Raw genomic sequence first — 20412 nt, 5'->3', positions numbered from 1 at the left:
CGCGATCGGCCGAGGTGGCAACGCCGCCGCCACTAAACTCCGACACTCTCTTTGCGCCGTGTGGCCAGATGATTATGGCCTTTTTTTTATTGTGTGGCTATTTGCTCTTTCATCGCTCTCTCGATTTCGATCTCGTCGCAGTGCCGCTTGCGATCATTGTGTTACTTTGGAGTCGCTGTAAAATCGCGGGGATCGCATCGAATTGGCCTTGACTGGCGTGGGGTTGAGCTAGCCGTGAAAAAGACCGTGGAGCCAAGATAAATCTGCCCAAAAAGGTGACAAAAAGGAGGCTACACTGTCTTGCTGGCTGTCGTGCACTGGTGTGTGTGCGTGCGCGTGTGTGTGTGTGCGGCGGTGTGTGCAATTTTTTTCATCACCATTCCCAGTCCGCGTGTGTTTTTCCGTCTGCAATCCCGCCGAGAATTCGCCCGAATCCTGCCCAGCAGCAGGTGAGTGATCCCGGCCAATTGGCCCATTCGATTGGCAGCAGGTGCAGGGTTCGAAAGTTCGTGAACTTGCCTTTTAAGCCATCTCCCTTAGACCCCGTTTTCCCCATCTACATTCTACCAGTCGAAAAGTAATGGTAAAAAAAAACGTGAGCAGCGACGTCGACGTTTTTGCCTCTTTCTCTCTCTCTGTTCCCCTGCCCCTCTCGCGCTCTCATCCGCGCCTTCTCTTTGCGCGCGCAGCTGTCATCGCTGTCAGCAGCGCGCGCCGACGTCGGGTTCCCGCGCGCGGGAAATCGTCAAGTTCAATCGATTCTAATTTGGCCGAATTGAACGGGATTTTTGATTTTAGTGAAAAATCAGATTCTGCGAGTTTTGATCTTTCAATTGGTTGCAGGCACGCATAGGTTTTCATTTAGCATAGCCAAGTTATAAGCGCTCGAAGTTGGTGCCAAAAATGCTCGAATGTTAATCGATGACAACAACAAAGTGGCAGTGGTTTGTTTGGTTTCAGAGCAGCGTTGCCACCTAGGTGGACCTCAGACATTTTGTCAGATGTTTTTTGCCTGCAGTTCATAAAAACTACTTGAAAAGCATATTAAACTAATTAATTTCAGGCTTCTGAAGAATAAATAAAGAAAATAAAATTTCACAGACATATAAATACCCTTTAAGATACATTTTTTAACCTTGAATTGATTTTGGAGCTCCTTAAAAATATATTAAAAAAATAATTTCATATTAAAATTTAAATAAATATTTTCTGGAGGCCATATGTGAATTAAAATTGAAATTTGACACAGAAATAAATCTTCGGTACTTCTGTATAACCACGATATATCCGACTAAATCCGCCCTTCTGGCATCTTCGCCAGCTGTTTTTCGACCACCCAGCTGACTGGACGTCGAACCTCCAATTGTAGTCTGACTAGCCTGTTGGGGACTCCAATTGCAGACTCCATTCAATAAAATGCGAAGCTTGCCACCAGCGGCTTCATCGCCCCGTCTCGCTCTCTCACGCTCTGTTCTTTGCGCGGGAGATGCTCGTCCCATCTCCGTCCCTCCCCTAGAGTACAACAAATTTGCCCCCTGTGTTTGTTGCATTTTTTGGCGCTTCGGATCCGCCTGTTTTGGCGCGTTCCTCATGCACACTCGCCGCAGTCGCAGTCGACGTCGCTGCTTTTGATACCCAGTTCCACCAATTTTTTTTCGGTTTCAAAGCGATCACTTTGCTGCCGCCGCTCCGCTGCTCGTGAAGTTTTTTCGTGGCCGGCGACGACGACGAAAAACTCTCGAAAAACGTTGTTCAATTCCCTTTAAGAAAAACAAGTGAAAACACCGGGGATATTAAGCATTTTTCCGCTAACCAGAAGGTAAAACCAATTGCACAATGGCCTGAGTGGATAAAAGGCAATACGTTATTCAGAGTGGAATAAAATGTATGACGCGTGTGCGGTGACAAGTGTGTGTGGAACAGTGAAGTAGAGAGCGGGAGAGAATGCTGCGTTTGCCGTCGTGTCTTTGCATTTTTTGCTACAAATACAACATCCTCTTATAAGAAAATTGACACGCTGTAGGATTTAACCGTTGCTTTCTGATTGGCAAGACACGGGGTGTCCAAATGGTACAAATAGTTTCCCACACAGTGTATAGAAAACTCCGATAAGTGAGCTCCCATAACGAAAAGTGTCCTATTAGAATTAAACCGTTATCCAATGGGAACGAATCGGAAAAACCTATGAAATAAAGAAAAGCTTCTAATCACGTCTAAAAGTGCACTGAGTTTCTTATGCGTAATGGGAGTTCAGTGAACTATTACGGCTTTTCTTACTATAGAAGGCTTGAGATGCAGCTTATGGCTTATTCGCTGCTGTTTGGGCCAACTTTCTAATCTTTCTCCCGCCCGAATTGCACTTTTTCCCGCCATTCGCATAGATTTTGGGCGGTAAAACAAAACTGCGCCAGCCCAAACGCCTAATTCGCGCCACTTTGCGTTTCTCCATTCTTTCCCCATGCTCATTTCATTTTTATACGCTTCCTCCAATGACACACACACAAGCACAAACTTGGAAGAAATGCGCTCGCTAAGAGAGAGGGTTAGCTCTCTTTCTCTCGCGCTCTTCCGTTTTATTCCAATCAGAACAAGCGAGTCAAGTTATTTTTCCCCTTCCCAACCAACACCAACAACAAACAAAAACGTTTTAGTACTGCGCTCTAAAACGGAAAAAAAGAGAGAATTTGACTGCGACGTCGAAAAAATTCGGAAAATCGCCGATCAGTCGACGAACCTTTTGAAAACTTGACGAACACGAAGCAGAGGTCAAAGCAAAATGGAGTAAACGAGTGAAGAAGCAAATAATGAATTATGTCAAAAGTGGCGCAAAAATCTTTGGTACACGAAACAAAGAATGGCAATGGCATTTAGACCTTACCCACAATCTACGTACATACATGTTTACATACGTAGAAATATTAATAGAATTTTATTTATTGTAAAATCGTGGTTATAATTATTTTTCTGAGTATAAACTATTTACGGTGAGTGAGCGAGATAGACTGTCAAGTGGAGAATGGAGTTCATTGATATTTCTCGGCGCTTTGCTTTCGCTTCCCCTTCGTCTCCACCTTGCTTCGCGCCATCTTCGTTCTCTCCTCTCCTCCTCTTCTCCTCTGCTTCCATTTACCTGCCACATTCATTTTGTTGTTGTTTTCTTCGCAATTTTTGCTTTCTTCTTTATTTTTTGCATTCTTTTGACGTTTTTTAGTTTGCGTGTTCGCTTTTTGCGCCGTTAAACTTTTGGAGCGATCGTAGGGGGGAGGGGGGTGTGCGGAGGTGGGTGGTGTATTGTTGATGGGGTAGCTTTTTGTATACTTAATTTTTCGATTATGTCATGATCGTGCCGAAAATCCGCCGTTTATGTTTAGATTTGACCAGTTTAAACCATAGGAAAAATATAATTTTTTCTTAGAAGTGATTTCAAAAATAGTAAGAGCATCCAGTTTTTGATGATTCCGTAATGAGAGTCCTGAATTTTGTAAATTTTCCCAATATTTTTGACCAGGTGATGGGATATTCCTTTGTTTGAACCACCTTATATGACCTATTCAAATCCTAGTCAACACCTTTCAATTCTTCTCGTGATCAAGTGCTTGCCACCTTCGAAAGCGGCATGTCATCAAAGGATTTTCTAGACGAGATGGGAACCCAAACTGATCTCGAATATTTTCTCATCATACTTACATAAATGGTTATAGGCATCCACACATATCAACTGGCCATATTAACCCGAATTCCTAGTAAAATACCAACAATATTTCTCAATTACAAGTGCGGAATGTTTTACAAATATTACATGTTCTCCAAAAGGATGAGTTGTGAATACTAACTCCTTAAATAAATGGTTCATATGTATGTATATGTGGGCATTTTTTTTTATAGTCCATACACATTTTTGTCGCTGCGGCAGAGAAGAATCCGATTTGGAATCGGAATGAGGTGAAGCCGTATGTATGAGGGGCAGAAACAACAATGATAAACAGTTTCCAGTTATTCCCAGACAAACAAAGGATAGTCCGACTGGCGATTTGTGGAGCGGGGCAGACAGGACGCAGGCCACTTGAGCTCGCTGGCTCGCTGTGGGCATCCTTTTGGACGCTGCTAAATATAAACTAAATAGTCAATTGAGCGCGTCCCGATGTCCTAACGGCTACTTCAAGGCCATCGATTCCTGGAACTGGAACGCCGCCGTCGCCATCGCCGCCGCTGCCGCTCCATTCAAGAACTTTGATTTGTTCTCCTCCATCGGCTGGGCCGGCTTTACTTTCACACGCCGTTTTGCCCAGGCGGCGCTCTTTAGATACCCGCCACACAGATACTCAGATACTGGGGCTCACAGATACACTGATGCGCGCAGGCGAGGATCGACTTTCCTGTTTTCGTTCGCAGTACCCTGTAGTTCTGGGCAGGGTGGGTGTATGCGACTGAAGCAACACAGCAAACTTGGGCCGATTGATCGTTAGAATTTAAACACATTGAAAAGTATAGCATCAAGGATTGGGTATCAAAGTTAAGTCAAGTTTATAAAGGGATACAGCAAAACACGAAGATAGGTTTGAACTTTTGGTAGTATATTATTTTTTCATATTAAGAATTAGATGTATGGTTTAGGCTTTCGATTGCAGATAACATCTACCTGATGAACTAGAGAATACCCAGTATTATGGAGCTCATTGTTACACAACTCCTGCAGACTTTCGGTCCTCCGAGTTCCAATTAATTGCAAGAGTGCTGGCCACAACCACAACAATGGAGAGGAGGCGGCATTGGCATGGACAACGCCACAGATGCCCAGATGCATGTGCATTTATCTCGAGTATCTCAGGAATGTATCTCGCCGCATGTGCAGAGGAGCCCAAAATGCAGCCCAAAAAGGACGCACAAAAATTGCAGACAGTTGAAGACGCCGGATAACTCGAGACCTGTTTTCCCTCTACAAATGTACATATATAGGCTGGCATATACTCGAGATACATACATATTTGTATATATGTATATTTTTTTGCGCTCTCCTTTGCGCATTTTGCGCATTCTTCTTTGCATTGCCTCAAGTTGCATTTCATATTGTATCTCGAGACTTGGTCCCATTTCCTTGTGGGAAATCTTCCGCACAAAGCAAATATTCCGAGATGAGGAGGGGCCTTTGGATTTGCCGCAGAAATATACGGTCGACTTTATTTTCGACACTCGGTTTTCCAGTTAAATGACCTTGGAGGACCCCGTCCAGGTAAACAGATTCACTCATGCATCGTGCACCTTTAATTAGGCGCTGTGTGAAAAGGAAACCCACGAGTTTATCCGCTCGATCCGCGGCATTATTCATATTTGTATACCTGTCGCCGCGGATTTCGCCCGAACTGGCAGCCTCCTTCACTTAATCTTCATTAGAGGAAGTTGCAGCCTGCGTGTGGGCAGTTCCTGCAATTAGTTAGGCATCTACCTTAGTCGCTGGTATTTGGACAAGAATAATACAGTCATTTGTTTGCCAAGAGCCGCTGTCAACTGCTTTGTAAAACTAAAGGATATTTTTGTATCCTTATTAACGAATATTAATTTGAGTTTGTTTCGTGATTTACAAAATAGATTACATTAATCCGACTATTAACAATGTTAGATCTGTAACAGATAATTTTTCTAAGATTAAAACTGACAGATAAATGTTTATTCTATTGCATTTTTAGGTTTATGCTGTATCTTAAAGATACATAATTTTTTATAATGTTTTTTGAGCTCCAGTATTTGTAAAACCTAGATCTTTATTTTGGGATTACGATTAAAATGCTGATCCTATTAATTGTTTTAAGATTTTTAACATATTTTAAAATGACCAAAGAGAGATCTTTTTTCTATGTAAGGAAATTTCTTTGTTGTAAATAGAATAGTCAGGGGGTTGAAAACTAAGAAAGCAAAAATGCTCTAAAAGGACTTCGGGGAAGCAGAGGGAACCCAATTAATTAGAAGGCATATCCGCAATTAGTGTGAAAATGATGGTTGGAAACAGCAAAATATTGTGCATGAGAAAAGGCCGGAAAACGCAAAAGAAAAGCGAGGCAAAAAGTGAGGAAAATAGACAATCCGTTGCATAAGAACAAGAAAGTAGGGAGAGAAAGTCTCGTTGGCTAAAAAGCATTCGCATTTGGGGTAGGTAAAAAAAAAGGTGTCGAACTGAATGGTAGGCTGAAGGGAGGTCCATAAATCGTGGCGAATATAACGCCAGGCCCATATGTCACACGGAAAAAGGAAAATATAAATGAAGGAAGAAAGGAAGCGAGGAAGGAAGGGGTAGGGGAAAAGGAAACGCGACAGGATACAATTAGCGAGGGGGAAGTCAATTGAAGTTATAAATGCAACAGCAGAGACATTGCCAGAATCCTTTTAGTTGGGGTAGGATCTTCAACAGCTGCCACTCCACGCCCCTTCCCCAAACCTATCCACTCCACTCACCTGCCCCGCATCGCATCGAATCCATACTGTTCACTTCTAACAGAAGGTCAGCGATCAACTCTAGCCACAACAGGTGCATCGGGGCAATAAGGACTCGGCTCCTCGATATAATTAAGCGTTGTAAACCACTAGAAAATGCGGACGTTGCGCATGCGCCGAATGCGATGCACCTGACATCAGGTGCACTCAGAAAATTAAATACCCTAATAAGTCATGCCTTACGAAGTTAATTATTTATTTATCAACGATACTTCGAACTTGCAACAACCATTTGGCATCTAAGCTCTATTGATTTGAATAATTTAATAGCTCTTCGAATATATGCCTAGTGTTTTTTTAAGTGTACAGGAAATTCATGGGGAGCAGCTGAAGCTGAAACTGCAGCAGAAGGCATCAATCGAGACTCGTGGAAATTCTATTATGATACAAAGATGACCATTCCGTGACTACCTGTTAAGATGACCCAACTCTAAAATAGTCTTCCCACCCATCTTTCTTTCTATTTAAGTAATTTGAATATCTTAGACACACTTTGCACCCCAAAGAAAAATATTTACTTTCTTCCTTCGTTTTGCTAAAAGTAAAAAGTTGGTGTATATATGTTTTTTCGAGAAAAACTCACGTAAACAAATTTGTTTGGGGTTTTCGAAGCAAGGAGACTCTTCGGCCACATGCTGTGTGTGAGTTTCCCTCAAGGATCATATGTTGTTTTTTCCACAAGGATCTGCAGATAATGTTGTACTAACTGTTGATAGGTTTTGTGAGGTCGTAAAAACTCGAAAACGCGTCCCATGTGATGACCATATCCTAGATCCTCTTAACCAAAAAAATTTATATTCCATTTATAGTTTTTTATGATTGCTTTACAATATTAATTTATTAAGTTTATATTTTGTTTAATTTATTTGCAGTCCCCTTTAAATTATACATTTCATTCAAAACATTTCTGCTTTTGACGAGCAGTTTAAAAACAAGATTCAGGATAAAGAACCTTGACGGCTTCTCAAGGCCGTACAATTATGGGTTTAAATGCCAAGAGGTAAGTTTATGCGTTTTTTTTTATTAATTTTAAATAATTTAATTTAATAAACGATGTTTTAAGGGGTTAGGCATTTTTAAGTTTCAGGTGAAATATTGTTGCAAACCCAAACAAGTTAGATTTGAGTTTGTAAAGAAGATCTTTAGTTTCAAGCGAACCTGCATGTTTTTCTCGACATGTCTTATGATCTTAGACATTTCCTTTTCCCATCAAACACTTTTCGTGACTTCCACTTCCTCCGCAGCGCTGACCAAACTAATTAGCACCCCACATGAAAGCCAAGAGGCGACTCCCCAACGGTCTGAACTACCATTTGTTTCTAACTTCCTGTGGCGACATCCGATCGACTTCCTTTTTACCACTAACAAACTATCCTGGTAGGCAGCGCGTCTCCCTTTAATTCTCTTAACCAAAAGTGATGTTTATCTAATAGCTATTTCGTAATTATAAAGCGACAGAGCCCAACTGGTTATGCCCGACTACGCCGCGGGAAAGTAGGACCCGCAGGAGCTATAACCACTCGGGCTCCTACTGTTCCAAACTTCTGACTCAAGTGCGATAATCTAAAATGCATTTTCACTGTCAATTTCCAAAAAAAGCCATCTGTTTCTAGTAGGTGTTAAAGTCGAGGCAGCGTTGATAACCAAGTGCCGCATTCCTCAACACTCTGCATACCTTCGCAGGACCTTTCCGAGGTCCTGCGTGTGATTAGTATATAATTGCGCGCGAAAATGTCATTAGAAAAGTGTTTAGTTGTGGGACGGTTCAGGTCAGCTTGGTCATTCAGAGGGTTGGGCTATGAAGGGGGTTTGTTTGGTCGGGCTTGATAATGCTGTCACTGCAGACACACACTTTTTGTGGCTTTTGCAGTCATGTCCTGGACAAAAATTAATTGAGTTTAATATGTTTTCACCCTGCACTATATATTCATTTTGCCTGTAGGTAGTAGGTGCCTGCGCATGACCATAATTGCATAATTGCCTAGTCATTTGGTTTTGTCAGTTGCGTCCCCGTTTTGCCATTCAACATCATCATCATCACCCAAACCTCCTGCGACCCACTGATCACAGCGATCACTTAAGTGATAGTCCATTTTATGGACATATTTCGTGGTCAGCATGTGTGCGACATAATTATTGGTATGTGTTGCGAAGCTATTTCCCTGCCATCTATAACGGAATTTATCAAAAATGTCACGGAAGTTAAAGTTCAGCTTGTTCAGATTCCATTGCATACTTTTGAGGGCATGGCGTAGTACAAGTAACTCACATAAAAATGTTTAAAAAAATGATAAATTCTAGTAACCTTAAGAGTTAAGATCAACCACTATGGCTCCACATAAATTCCCAAACATAACTGTTTCGTGGATACCAAGTAAACGCATAAATAACTAATTTCTAATCGAAAAGTCGCCGTTGTTTTATAATTTATCATGTGAGAAAGATCGATCCTTCGATAGTCCACTTATTATCCACTGGACCAGATTCCAGAAAATGCTTCTTAGAATTTTGTTCATATCATCTCCGAGATAGTCACCCTACCCTTTGCTACCTACAGGGATTCGGATTTGAAACGGAATAGAAAGGGGAAACGAAACCGAAACAAGGTACATATCTGGCTTTGCCGCAAAGGAAAGGAAACTTTCACCTCGAAATGACAAATTTCAGTTTGAACCTTAAGCCGCGGAGATGTCGGTGAACCCCTGACCCCGAACCACCGAGTACAATGAAAGAAAGCGGGAAAAACTTGCAGGCCGCGTGCACGTACGCTCCATTAGTCCTTTCTCGCCATAACTCATTTTTAAGCGATTTCATTTCCTCGTAATTTACTACGTGATTACTTTTTCTTGTTCATTAAACCATTAAACCCGATCGATAGTGCAGGGCAAGGATCAAAACAGGAGGCTGCAATGCCGAGCCTCTGGCCAAGAGAGAAATGGCTAAAGCATTTGAATTTATGTATGGGCAGCAGCCCTTTTTTTTTTGTATTATCCCTTTTCACGAGTTCCTTAAGAAGGGTTTTTGGTCCCAAGGGTTAGATTTCGTTTTTTGCTTTTCTTTCCCCTGAGCTCCTCGCTCAAATTGCAAAAATTCGCGCATCGAATTGCTTAAAGTGCAGTTGCTTGCTTGCATCGCAACACTTGAGAGTTGCGCCGCAAGGATTCATATAACATCTGTCCCTTCAAGTATGGAAAATTGTATTCTTCCCGTTTGCCAGCCTCCTTCTGCATTATGCATTGTGCATGCAAATTTGCCAAAATTGCTCAATCTCGAGGAGGAAAGGCTTTCCTCGGGCCCTCACAACGATCCCATTTCCATTTCCCCCCGATCACTCATCTCGATTTCAATTTCCCGGATGTTAAATATTAATGTATCCGTTGGGCGCCTTAATCTCGAGTCTCGCATCGCGATTCGAATGCCGTGTCAAAATTCAATGAATTTATGTTCGTTTCGTTTGTATCTATTTTAGAACGCCCCTATGTGATTTGCTGCCCAGCCTCCGTGGCATATTGAATTTCTCTATTTTGCGAAAAAAAGAGGAGAAATTGGAAATAACTGAGCTTGGTTTGGGTTCACAAAAATATGGGGGATGCGTTAGATACAATCATGTGTTTCAAATCTAAATATGTTGAAGTATTCTATCTAATAGCTGCTCTTAAGGGAGATTAAACTATATAATTTTAGCTATGTACTTAGTAATTTAAATTATTTAGTGTTTAAATGAGATTAACTAACGATTCCTTTACTTTCTTTTGCAGTGTTTGTTCTACCAGCAGCACTGAGCCAAATGGCAGCATAGTCACAACCGCCCCCAGCAACGGAGAAGTGAGCAGCAGCATAGTCGTCGTCGTCAGCAGCAGTAGTATCAGTAGCAGCAGCGATAGCCCAATCGCAGTCCCACATCCAGATCCAATCCCATCAGCCTCGCAGCGAAGTGAAGAGCTGCCAGGAACCTCAGCCGCCTCCAGAGCCGTCGAGATGTGCTCTTGTGATAGCCAGAATCTTGCAGCATCCACAGCCGCGACTTCCAATGGCAATAAACGTAAACGGCGTTTAAGCAGCGATTCAAACGAGGTACGTAATCCAGAACATAAAGCCAGACACAGCGCAGATAAGTTTTATGAATGAAGTGCTTTATCATGCCATGTGACCTCGTTGATTTTTGCAATCTTATCAGGGAAACGCCAAGAGGGCGTTTGACACCCAAGCAATCTAGTGTGTTTCAAAAGTGCCTATGCATTTGAAATTAATTAAATATTCATATATTTACGAATTCTTACAATCTGAGAATTCTCTGTTCTCTAAATTCACGTCGATCAGTTGTTCCCATTTTCATTCTATAAGAAAAATCTATTAAGAATCTATTAATTTAATCTATTAATCAAAGATAAGGTTGTTTATAAGCTCAAAGATTTATTTCCAAGCTGAAAACCTGATTAATTGTGAACTCTGTTAATAATAATACTAAACTAAGATTAAAACTGAACAATCTACATATATATTTGAACCGTTCAGCTGATCTCTGATATTTCTTTTTGACTTCGAATAATACTTAGAAATTTGAGCAATAGCCATTTTGTATATTTATCTATTTGATTATAGTTTCCCAATTGTTTTCATTGATCACCGATCGCTAAACAATTCCCAATTTTTGTATGTTTGGCAAACGATCTTCTATTTGTACTTCCATTTGAATGGACAGCCCTTTGGTGGCTTCCACTCGTTTGGCTGCCGATCTTCATTTGATCTTTCGCTGCTTGAGCTCTAGCCAAATAAGCCGTTGAGCACGTAGACAGCTACTTGGCACTTTTGCGCGGGCACAATGCAAAGATGAGCCCAAAAATAAACGCTACTTACTGAAAGGGCTCATTTAGCAGCATCCTTGGAAGCCTTGAAGTCAGATCTCCGCTCAAGTAGCTGCAATCAAGGCGGCGAACAATGGCTTCCTCATCTCCTGGCGGCTCCTCAGCAGCTGTGTTGGTGCAAAGGATTTTCTCCAGTGCCATATGAAATATGAAGGGGAGAGAATATTCTCCTATACGTGCAATGAACTTGCAGAAATTGTTTTCTTGTTTGATAGTTTGGTACCCTCTAAATAGGTATCTTTATCTATGCCAGAGTTTGAATATCTAGAAGTTTTCTTATATTAAATATAAGGCATGTTAAGAGGACTGTTCTGGAGCATCAACTTTTATTTGCATATATTTTATTGATAAAAAAGAAATCTAGAAATTTAAATTATTTATAAAGCCTTGGTTTAGACTGAGAATATTTCATAAAATTAAATTGAATTCTCCAGGGTATTCAAACAGTCTGTTGCCTAACAAATGATATCCTTGCTTATTTTTTTTTTGCTGTTTTTTGTGTAGTTTTTTGTTTTTGCAACTTTTCTGCGCCTGGTTTCCCTGCCAAACAAATGTCATTCGCGTACGAAAAAAAGTGGATGGCAAGGAAATGTCTGGCCCCCTTCAGGCGAACTTCGTTGAGTAAGGGAATTCCGAAGGGGTCCTTGGCAGAATGCCGAGCATATGCATGCCAGGACAAAGGAGCCGGACTAGGAGCAGGCGCGGAAGCAGGAGCAGGAGACAGAAGGCGTCGTTGCGCATGCGCGCACACCTTGAGTCCAAGTCCGAGTTCTCCAGGGGTGGGTTTTTCCAAAAGTCAAGGCGTCGGCAAATGTCCGTTAGGGCCGTGGTAAGAATTTGAAATTGCGATAGTTATAGGTTAGCTTGAGGCAGAAGAACTAGATCAAGACAGTTTAGGGATTGGCATCGGGATGGGGACGGTGATGGGTAAGGGATCGTGGTGACTACCGGAATGGGACAGAGCTGAAACCGCAACACACGAACGAACCGGCGGAGGGGTTGAGCAACGCCTTATCCTTTTCAAGGATCACTGGGCCGAGTTTTTCCCTTTTCTTTTCGTCTCTAATTAAATATTCATCGAGACGACATTTGCTTCTGCAGAAGATTCGGAGCATAAAAAAATTGTTTCCAACTGGGTTGCATTTTGCTACCCCGTTTCGGGACATGTTATCCTTATGCAAATGTCTTGCCCGATCCTGCGACGTCTGCTCATTAGATTTCCGTTAAACTTTTATGCAAATCATCCGGCTTCGTCCTTCTTGAAACTCTTGTGTCATCTGCTTTCGGGACACGCAGAACGCGTCTGCATCGGAATGCGGTCTTGAAATATTATACAATATTTGTTTTGCTGCTGGCACAGGATCAAAATTATGGTATTATTTTACCAATTTGTCAGTGTAATGTAAACCCCTTTTTCTTACTCTTTACATGGCAGGCATGAAATCGCCGAAAGTTCCTTGTTATTTTTTTGAGGGAAACTTCTTTGTTTCTTTTGTCCCGAAAAGGGGAGTTGGGTTTGCTTTCGCCCGGGTTTCCTTGCGATGCAATCAAGTGTGGGCCTTGATTTCTGTCAAGTCAGTTTCGGGACATTGTGGGAAACTGAATTCAAGTTTCACTTTCCCAGATTGCAACCCGATTTGGGATCATGCATCGCCTGCTTTGTAATTCAAAGTTTTTTTTCATTTTACAGAGGATTTTATTTAGCTGGAGGTAAACAAGAGATAATGGTAAATTTGGGCAGCGATCTGTTTTCAGATTAATTACATTAAGATTTGTCTGATAAGGAACTAGTTTTTGAGCAGATAATTTTAAAAGGTAAATTATTAGATAAAAGAAGGGCAGGTTTGATACCGAATTGGAGTAAATCAACTTATTTCATTGGTGAAGAAAAGTGCGCATTAATCAAATTCATTTTTCGCATTCAAAATTCATTCGCGGTTTGTCCTTTGTCCACTTACCCTCCTCCCGTTTCACCAATGTGATATGCTTTAATTCGTTTTGTCATGGATCTAACCAATTGCATGATTAATTACATGTCCAAGCAATTTCGCCGTCCCCCTGGCCCACTGAATTTTCCATTTCCCCGATGATAAATCCAGGAATGTCACCGCGAAAGTGTTGTGTTGGATTAACCCTTTCTGGACTGACCAGGGGTCAGTTTTGAATTGGTTGGAAATATGAGTGTTTGTTATGGTCCTTCGGGGATTTGTCTTCTGGTATGTTGTTTGCATATCATTTATTAAAAGCAGAGCAGCGGCGATGTCCCAAAAGTGGACAGGACTTTGGCTAATTTTGAACGATCATCAGGGAAATTGTAGTTTGTCAGCTTTTGTGAGTCCTTCATGAAAATGAAGTATTTGAAAACAAAACCTCTAGCTTGATCCTGAATTTCAAGAAAATCATAATCTTTTCAAACAGCAAACTGTAAAAATATTAACAACTACCGCACATTGTAGAAAGAAATTAAATGTTATCAAAGGACTTGGGGGAGAATTGAAAAAAAAAAAACTGTAAGAAAGGAAAAATAAATGGAAACAACAATGCAGCATATTACACGAAAACAGCGGTGAAAAAGTTACACCTGGACCCACGCCAAGGTCTGAAAACTAAAGGTGTTTCGGTTTCGAGCAGACGGTCGTCGAAAGATTACGACACATAAGCGCAGGACTTTGTAGGGTAGGGCAAAAGGAGAGGGAGAGAGACACAATGGGGCACCAGGACATCGAGTATTGAGGTCGGCGACGCAGCAGAGGTTGTCGCCTAACAATCGAATTGCTTCTTGACTGCTTTTCGTATGTACCCATAACTTGAGGAACTGCATCATCTGTCCCTGGCTACCCATGGTCTCCCTCCCAGTGAGATCTCGAGAGATGTTTTGGGTGCCTCTTCCTTGTGGGCTGCGATTTTGAAGGAGCTGATCGAGATGTGAAGGACGACTGCAGCAGCTGCCTGCTTGGAGTTGAGACTTAAATCCTTGAGACAGCGGCGGCGGCGGTGGCTTAAGGGCAACAACCCAGTTTAACCCTTGTTAAACTTGGGATGCAACCCTCCGGGTCCAGATTGGTCCAGATTCCAGCCCACTTTACAGTTCACTAATTTCTCACACTCACACCGCCGATCTTTCTCTTCGAATCCGTCATGTCGTTAAGTAAACTGGGAATTTTCTTGCATAATCTTTGTGATTCCATAACGCTTGACCAAGTCCAAACGGCAGATGCAATGTCCACGCACCAAAAGCAAAAATAAAGTGGAATAATAGGGCTAGAGGAACGGAATGTCCATTGTGCAGGGAGATGGCTTCTTAGGCCATTGCACGCTTTGATTTTAATTACATTGCATCTGGGTGCCTTGACATGTGTCCATGTCCATATCCATGTCCATTTTCATTTTCATTCTACGATTGCCGTTCCCGGTTACCTACATCATCTTCTCCTCGGAGGGTTGTTGCAGTTTGTTGGCCAGAAGAATAAGAAATTAAATTTGTCATGCGTCTTGGACTTTCCTGTCTTGCCTCAAGAAAAAAAATGTATTTATCCTCGACTCCAGGAGGGGAGTTCTGCTCGGTATGTTTGTCGAGAGAAGGCAAACCTACTCAGACAATTAAAATTGTCACATAAATATCGCAATATTTTCCCCCATTTTTGCCGAAGAAATTATGTGAAAATCTTTAATGGGCAGCAGGGTTGGTTGATATTGTTAAGCTTTTACGACGTGTGAGATTGACTGTTAAGAAAGTTGACGAAATGCAGTCGGTATTTGATAAATTATATGGTGTGCACACCTTTTTCAATCAAAGAAGAGATCAATTGCAGTCGTAAACCCAAGGAAATTGTAGAAAAACTGATGCGAATATCATATGGATTTTATATCTTTTGTATGAGTTTACTGCTTAGTTTTATAGGCAGTTTAAAATATTTTTGATGTATATTTTTCTTTTAAAATATCAAAAACGGCAAATACTTTTGCCAAACATTTAAAACATAGAAACCTAAACTTTCAAAACTTTCAAAATAGTTTTAAGTGATATTTTTGATATATTTCAGTATCTCATAACTAAATATCTTTTACTAAACATTTAAAGTAGAGAAAGCCAGGAGTCTATGTTTTTTTTAAATCGACTTTCAAAACTTTATCAATAGTTTTTTACATTCATAAATAAATGTGTTTTTTATGTTATCAGCAATCCAAGACATCTGTGTCCCATGTTGAATACATTTTATTGTACTTTATGGACTTTCTGATTTTGGCTTCTGTTTTCCATCATCTGTCTGCAAGAACAATGGTCAAGGATCTCAATTGTTTTCGATTTTCGGTTCCATTTCCATTTTCGTTTCTTTTTTTTTGTCATTTTTGTGCTGTAATTCCATTAGGCTCGCTCTACTTTTGGCTTTGGCACCGCCTCATCCCTCTGATCAATGCCAAAAGATAATTTATTATTTGAGTAGCCTCCAAGATGCAGGAGATTCTTAATGCAGCCGCTGGCAGCTCGAGCCAAAAGCTATGGTGCTAGCAAATAGTAATTTATATACTCCCTATGTACTATTATGTGTCGCTGTTTTGAGGGTTATGTAGGTAGTGATTTTCCAAACGTCTTGCGTCTACCTGGACGAAAATGTTGACAAAAATAATTGTAAAAAGGATCAGGAGCCACAGCCGTCAGTGGGATTTGTTGTTGGGCCGATAAACACCCAGAGGCGAAAAATGCAATGCTGCAAAGGCAAAAACAACACAAGTCGTCGTCGTCTCAAGATATACGGATATCTTGGGCAACCAACCCCCGTTGGAAAGGGACGGCAAGTTGGTTTGGCTATCCGATCCTGTTTTACCGCTGTTGTTGCAGCCGCAATCGGAGAAAAGCAACCCCTATTTGCGAGACCGTTGCATTCGCTGGGCAGGATAACGACGATCGGGAATCGGGGAATTCGGGGATCGGCGATCTGGAACGGAGAACGTCGAGCTCAGTTGCACAGCGCACGTCAACGCGATTGGTACTCGATCAAGCCAAGAGCGGAGTTAGCCAAAAAGAAAATAAAATATACAAAATAATACATACGAACTGAAACCAAATCCAAAATCCAAATTATTCGTTGCCAAGTAGCAAATGTTAAGACTGATAAATTTATTTATACAAACCACCAACAGCAAGTGCAAAGAACTAATTTAAGAACCGGATTTGCCAAGATCACCTACCAACAACAACTACCAGAAACAACCAAAACGAAGCCAAAATTGTTTTAATGCTATAACCAAAAATCTGTTTGCACAATTATTTAATCATACCAAAGAAACAACGCAACAAATTAATTCCAAAGACTGCTACTAAATTTATAACATCAAAGTTAAAAGTGCAATAACGATATCGTGTTATAAGTTGATCATACCAAAAATATTCAAAAGAAACAAAGAAACCCGTTCGTTCCCACGAGAAAATCCAACGAAGTGCTATTGTCTTACCTCCATGCCATTCCATAGTCCTTGATCTTTTGTGTGAACTCCTGGCTCCTCATTTTGTGCGGGTGCATTCGGTCCAGCAGCAGTCCATCTATCAAGGATTACCAATTTTGACAGGCGTGCCCACATAAATTTCCCCAAAACCTCCTTCGCTAATTAAATTCGGAGCACGTTTCTAATTCCGCCAGCCGGGTGATCCTGTTGTTGTCTTGAGTATCCTCTCCACTCATTTGTTCATGTTATTATGAAGTTGGAACAGAAGCGCAAATTTATTGAAATGGTAATGATTGCTTACACCTTTGAGAAATATGAACTACTATTTAAGAAAGTAATATTTGAATATGGCTTAGTAATTATAATATTTTATTGACTGCTTCTACTTTAATTTTAAGCATTAACTTGTATGATTTACTTATTTAAATATATCTGTCTTCCATTTTCAGGACCCTGAACTCGGCTTTGAGCCTCCATCAGCTAAGCGCCAGCAGCGACTGCCCGCTCTCTATGGCGGCGAGCAGGGCAATCTGTCATCGGTGGCCTCCTCGGTCTACACCTCGCCCGTTGTCTCGGTTGATGGCCAGAGCACCCAGGAGCTGCTCAGCATACGTAGCTCACCGGCCGAGGAGCTGCCGGAGGCGTCACACAGTCCGCTGCCGGACAGCCCGGACAGTCCGCCGAGCCCGGATCGTGGTAGCAAGCAGACGCCAGTGGTAGTGCGTTACGCTGCGGAGCAGGTGGTGACCAGTACGGTGGTCACGCAGAAGGTGGAAGACGATGACCTTTTGGACGACAGCTGCGAGGACTACTCGTACGACGAGGATGAGGAGGACGATGTCGAGGAGGAGGACGACGACGTGGAGATCTACTCCTCCACAATTTCTCCAGCCTCCTCCGGCTGCAGCCAGCAGCAGGCGGTGAATGGAGAGCGTACTCCCGGCCTGGCAAATCACCAGGAGCAGATCCATCATCCGGTCAGTGACTTGATGATCAACATGCGGGCGCCCATGTCGCCGGCAGTGGAAAACGGTCTGCGCCAGTGCCCACTTCCTGCGCTCGCCTGGGCTAACGCCGCCGATGTTTGGCGCTTGATGTGTCACCGGGATGAGCAGGATTCGCGTCTGCGCAGCATCTCGATGCTGGAACAGCATCCCGGACTGCAACCACGTATGCGCGCCATCCTCTTGGACTGGTTGATCGAGGTCTGTGAAGTTTACAAGCTGCATCGGGAGACCTTCTACTTGGCCGTCGACTACCTGGATCGCTATTTGCATGTGGCGCACAAGGTGCAGAAGACGCATCTGCAGTTGATCGGCATCACCTGCCTGTTTGTGGCCGCCAAGGTAGAGGAGATTTATCCGCCAAAGATCGGGGAGTTTGCTTATGTGACGGATGGTGCCTGCACAGAGCGGGACATCCTTAACCACGAGAAGATCCTGCTGCAGGCGCTCGACTGGGACATCAGCCCCATCACCATTACCGGCTGGCTGGGCGTCTATATGCAACTGAATGTGAACAACCGCACTCCGGCCTCGTTCTCTCAGATTGGCAGGCAAAAGAGCGCGGAGGCGGACGATGCCTTTATCTACCCGCAATTCTCTGGCTTTGAGTTTGTGCAGACCTCACAGCTGCTAGATCTGTGCACCCTGGACGTGGGCATGGCCAACTACTCCTACTCGGTGCTGGCAGCGGCCGCCATCAGTCATACATTTAGTCGGTAAGTTAGATAGAAGTTACTTCCCATGCGAAATGGTTATCTTACCGAATATTTTTCCTTTTTAGGGAGGCGGCTTTGCGTTGTTCTGGCCTGGATTGGCAGGTGATTCAACCCTGCGCTCGCTGGATGGAGCCCTTCTTCCGAGTGATCTCCCAGAAGGCCCCCTACCTGCAGCTGAACGAGCAGAACGAGCAAGTCAGCAACAAATTCGGCCTGGGACTCATCTGCCCCAATATTGTCACCGACGACTCGCACATCATCCAAACGCACACTACTACCATGGATATGTATGTAAGTATCTAAGTATATACGACAAATGTTGAGATGGGTTACATATTTGATAACCTTCGAATATAAAGCGTACTTTATTCCGTCAGTTACTTATTGAAACTTCTATCTTTCAGGACGAAGTGCTTATGGCCCAGGATGCGGCTCATGCCATGCGCGCTAGGATTCAAGCCTCCCCGGCCACCGCGCTGCGCGCTCCCGAAAGTCTTCTGACGCCTCCCGCCTCTAGTCACAAGCCGGACGAGTACCTGGGCGATGAGGGCGATGAGACGGCGGCCAGGAGCGGCATCTCCTCCACAACCACATGCTGCAACACTGCCAGTAACAAGGGCGGCAAGATCAGCAGCAACAATTCGGTGACCAGCTGCAGCAGTAGAAGCAATCGCTGAGAGATTGGCCTCACTGCTCTTGGCCATCATCCTCTCACACTCACCACACCCGCCCAAACAGTCTACGTTAAGTGTTTCTTATATTTAAATTATTTTTGTTAAGTGAAAAGTTATTAGTTGCCTAATTCCTATGCTAAAAACATATTTAATTTGAAATTATCCACGCGCTCTTGATTCTCAACTCGCGATATAATCATTTTCCTCGCTCAGCTTAATATTTAACTTTGTGTATTTATAGAAAAACAGAAATATAATTTTAAATGTACACTATCTATAAAGCGCTCAAGCTTATATATATACACACTTAGAGTATAGCAGACCAGGCAAAACTGAATTAACCATTAGACTAATACCTGCTGAAAAGGAGCACAACACTATCCAGAATTCAGTGGTGACCTTCTCAAAAACCAAGTTGGGTGCCTCAAAAATGAAACAACAAAATATGTTCGCAATCAGACATGTTCAGCTTTCAACCAGTCAGTCAATCATTTGATATCAATCACCAAGCAGCAACTAACAAAACTAAAACTGACAAAACAGGAGAGGGGCTGCAGCGGCCCGGAGCACAGCACTTGACTAACCAACTAAAATTAGCATATAAGTCGAGGGAATCTATCTAACTCTACTAATGCATTTCATTCGACAATTAATCCTACTAACAATGAATCAACAAACAAGACAAGTCCACAGCTGACATGGAGTGACAAAGAAAATGGCAATTGAAGAAGTAAAGAATTAAATATTCATGAATTGAACACCCAGAACAGACTATATGTATTCATATATACATCATTGTAAAATTTTTTTAATTAGACTAATTTGCCATAATTTGCTAAGCAAATAAATACTGTACATAAAACAAAACATACAAAACGCACAAAAACAAGAATTACCCGTATCTGAAACGCATATAATATATTATTATATAAGTGTACAATTCTTTATATGGCTTAAAATATTTTATGTACATTCAAAAAACAAACACGGAGAGTAGAAAAATATTATTATTCGTTAGCTTAGGCATAAATAACATGTAAGTGTTCATATGATTAAGGCTGGATTGAAAACAAAAACAAACAAAAAACAACTAAAAGAAAAGCAAACAAAAAAAAACTAATCTATTTATGTTTTATTTGTAGTTTTAAAAGCAATAATCATTTTAAAATTATGAATTTAATTTTAAATAATTTCAGAACTACGCTTATATCCATGATTTGAT

At 42.0% G+C, this 20412-nt stretch overlaps 1 protein-coding gene across 3 annotated transcripts; it reads left to right on the top strand.

The window, feature by feature from the left end:
* The first annotated feature begins 28 nt into the window (after positions 1-28).
* On the top strand, positions 29-19471 carry LOC6732449 (G1/S-specific cyclin-E). 3 transcript variants are annotated; one of them, XM_016178230.3, is made up of 6 exons: positions 29-449; positions 7359-7486; positions 10245-10560; positions 17246-18516; positions 18582-18807; positions 18921-19471. In XM_016178230.3, the coding sequence occupies exons 2-6, from the start codon at positions 7467-7469 to the stop codon at positions 19191-19193; spliced, it is 2106 nt and encodes a 701-aa protein (XP_016025092.2). In that variant the 5' UTR covers positions 29-449; positions 7359-7466; the 3' UTR covers positions 19194-19471. The 3 variants fall into 3 exon arrangements, with proteins under 3 accessions (XP_016025092.2, XP_039146987.1, XP_039146992.1); XM_039291053.2 differs by lacking the exon at positions 29-449 and adding an exon at positions 1622-1819; XM_039291058.2 differs by lacking the exons at positions 29-449; positions 7359-7486; positions 10245-10560 and adding an exon at positions 16221-17082.
* Positions 19472-20412: the final 941 nt, after the last annotated feature.

Source organism: Drosophila simulans, chromosome 2L (assembly GCF_016746395.2).
Source record: "Drosophila simulans strain w501 chromosome 2L, Prin_Dsim_3.1, whole genome shotgun sequence".
NCBI classification, from domain to species: domain Eukaryota; kingdom Metazoa; phylum Arthropoda; class Insecta; order Diptera; family Drosophilidae; genus Drosophila; species Drosophila simulans.
The sequence above is the reverse complement of the archived record's forward strand: the minus strand, read 5'-3'. Positions and strand labels throughout refer to the sequence as shown.